Raw genomic sequence first — 2,646 nt, 5'->3', positions numbered from 1 at the left:
CGGTCACTCTGTTCATAAGCCTGTCAAAGATTGCTCCATTGTACGTAATCGAAACTAATCTTTCTTACATAAAAACACTAGATTCCTCTGTTTATGTAATGTATTCTTTATTTATNTATCAACGAGCTTCGGTTCCTTCTCTACCTCGTTGGCTCCCCTCTTATACCTCTTCAGGTTCAAGTCGGTCACTCTGTTCATAAGCCTGTCAAAGATTGCTCCATTGTACGTAATCGAAACTAATCTTTCTTACATAAAAACACTAGATTCCTCTGTTTATGTAATGTATTCTTTATTTATGTGCTGCTAGCAAGCTTCAACGGCGAAATACATAGTGCAGCAGTACATAGCAGCAACGGGAGGACCAGCGGCGTTAAACGCCGTGAACAGCATGTGCGTCACGGGGCAAGTGAAGATGACGGCGTCGGAGTTTCACCAAGGAGATGATTCCGGCGTTAATCTAAAGAGCAACGACGAGATGGGTGGTTTCGTTCTGTGGCAAAAAGATCCAGATCTTTGGTGTTTGGAGCTCGTCGTCTCCGGTTGTAAAGTCATATGCGGAAGCAACGGTCGGCTTTCGTGGCGACATTCCTCTAACCAGCAAACCCCGGCTTCTACCGGACCGCCAAGACCTCTCCGCCGGTTTTTACAGGTACATAGTCCGGTTTTCTTAAAATTTTGGATTTAAACTCCGGTTATCGTTGAACCGGTATTGTTAATAGGGGTTAGATCCGCGTTCGACGGCGAATCTGTTTCTTGACGCGACGTGCATCGGAGAGAAGATAATAAACGGTGAGGATTGCTTTATCTTGAAACTGGAGACGAGTCCGGCGGTTCGAGAGGCTCAAAGCGGTCCGAGTTTTGAGATCATTCATCACACGATTTGGGGTTATTTCAGTCAAAGATCGGGACTTCTGATCCAGTTCGAGGATTCGCGACTTCTAAGAATGAGGACCAAGGAAGACGACGACGTTTTCTGGGAGACTAGTGCTGAGTCGGTCATGGATGATTACCGTTACGTTGACAATGTGAACATCGCTCACGGCGGGAAAACGTCGGTTACGGTTTTCCGGTACGGTGAAGCGTCGGCGAACCATCGGAGACAGATGACGGAGAAGTGGAGGATCGAAGAAGTTGATTTTAATGTCTGGGGTCTCTCGGTCGATCATTTTCTTCCTCCGGCCAATTTGCAGATCGGAATTTGATTTACGTTTTCATAAACTTATTTTTGTTAGTTTTAACTTTTAAATATATATATCATCAACTCAATAGGTGCAATTGAGATGTTCTTTAGACACTCTCAAAATTTCGATACATCTATCATATCAAATAATAAACAAAAAAAAACAAGATTCTCAAGTTTTTTTTTTTAAATATATACCTAAGATGCGAATGGTAGTCCATAAAATGAATTAAGTCAGATTACTTATTTAGAGTTACAATAGATAGGGGAAAATATTAAGTCAGATTCATTTTAGTAACAAATACATTTTGCACCTATAAAAAAAACAAATACATATTGCATATATAGTAAAAAATTATTTTCCATGTTCCTTATTAATCCAATTTTTAGGATTTTCACATGTATTAAACTCAAGATTGTTGTGGAGGTACATGTTCTTGAAGTTATTGGAAAACTAGACTTGGTACTCTTCTTGCCTCATGTCAAAGTGATCTAGTTTTCCAAGGAGCAGCAGATCACATACCAAACCACAAGACAATTAATTTGAAGTTTTTTTTTTTACCTTTTTCCGTTTCCCCCCTCTTTTCCTTTTGAACTAGGAACTGCAAGAAGTCCATTCTGCAAAAGGCAGATATGTTGTGAAGGCTCATCATCAGTAGTGTAATCAATGAGATAGTGTGTGTAGTCATAAAAATATAATTAATGGTCTTCCAAATTAGATTTAGATGTCAAAAACTAAAAAAAAAAAGTAAAAATAAACAACGTTTAGACTTTAGACTAGTTTCTCAGTTTTTTTTTTTTTAAGTTTTTGTATAAAAAGCAAAAAGGATATATATATATATATTTGTTTTATTGTTTTCTCCAGATTTGATTCGGAACCGACACGCTCCACTTTAACACAAAACAGATTCAATCAATTCAACACTCTCTCCTCCTCCTCCAAGGCTCCGATTCGCTTCAATGAAGGATGGAGACTCCTCCTTACCATTAAGCACTTCTTCTTCTTCTTCCGCCGCGGCGGCTAAGAAGGAAACCGGTGGTTATTCCGCTCTCTTCTCCAAAGGCCGATACAAGTTTTGGGCCTTGGCTGCGATTCTCTTACTCGCTTTCTGGTCTATGCTCACCGGCACCGTCAACCTCCGTTGGTCTGCCGGTAACATTAACCATTTCACCGAAGATCTTGTCTTCCCGATTCCCGAGGATCTCGATGTTCTTGTGAGTCTTCTTCTTCTTCTTATTTGTGATCTCTCGTTTCTGTGATTTGATTTTGATAATTAATTGTGTGAGAGCTGAGATTAGGAAATGGAGGAGAGGGAGAAAGTGGTGAAGCACATGTGGGATGTGTATAACAATGGCCGTCGTATCAGGTTACCTAGGTTCTGGCAAGAGGCGTTCGAGGCTGCTTACGAGGAGCTTACCAGTGATGTTCCTGATGTCGTTGAAGCTGCTATTTCCGAGATCGCTAG

The 2,646-nt window shown here is 40.6% G+C and overlaps 3 protein-coding genes across 3 annotated transcripts in view; all 3 read left to right on the top strand.

Moving 5' to 3' along the window:
• The window catches only part of LOC104762893 (U1 small nuclear ribonucleoprotein 70 kDa-like), a 21,274-nt gene that overhangs the window by 13,760 nt on the left and 4,868 nt on the right, over positions 1-2,646 (top strand). The gene's annotated exons all lie outside the window — the stretch shown is intronic.
• On the top strand, positions 118-1,286 carry LOC104762989 (the record flags this gene model as incomplete). The annotated part of the gene is made up of 3 exons (XM_010486413.1): positions 118-222; positions 308-649; positions 720-1,286. Coding segments are annotated over 3 exons (930 nt in total), but the record flags the coding sequence as incomplete, so codon positions are not given.
• The window catches only part of LOC104762987, a 4,405-nt gene continuing 3,810 nt past the window's right edge, over positions 2,052-2,646 (top strand). Inside the window, exons 1-2 of the mRNA XM_010486411.2 lie at positions 2,052-2,395; positions 2,480-2,641. Of these exons, the coding sequence (XP_010484713.1) occupies positions 2,141-2,395; positions 2,480-2,641 (417 nt within the window). The 5' untranslated portion in view covers positions 2,052-2,140. The remainder of the gene's footprint in view (positions 2,396-2,479; positions 2,642-2,646) is intronic.

This window comes from Camelina sativa, chromosome 18, assembly GCF_000633955.1.
Source record: "Camelina sativa cultivar DH55 chromosome 18, Cs, whole genome shotgun sequence".
In the NCBI taxonomy this organism is placed as follows: domain Eukaryota; kingdom Viridiplantae; phylum Streptophyta; class Magnoliopsida; order Brassicales; family Brassicaceae; genus Camelina; species Camelina sativa.
Note: the sequence above shows the minus strand (reverse complement) of the source record. Positions and strands in the feature narration are given on the sequence as shown.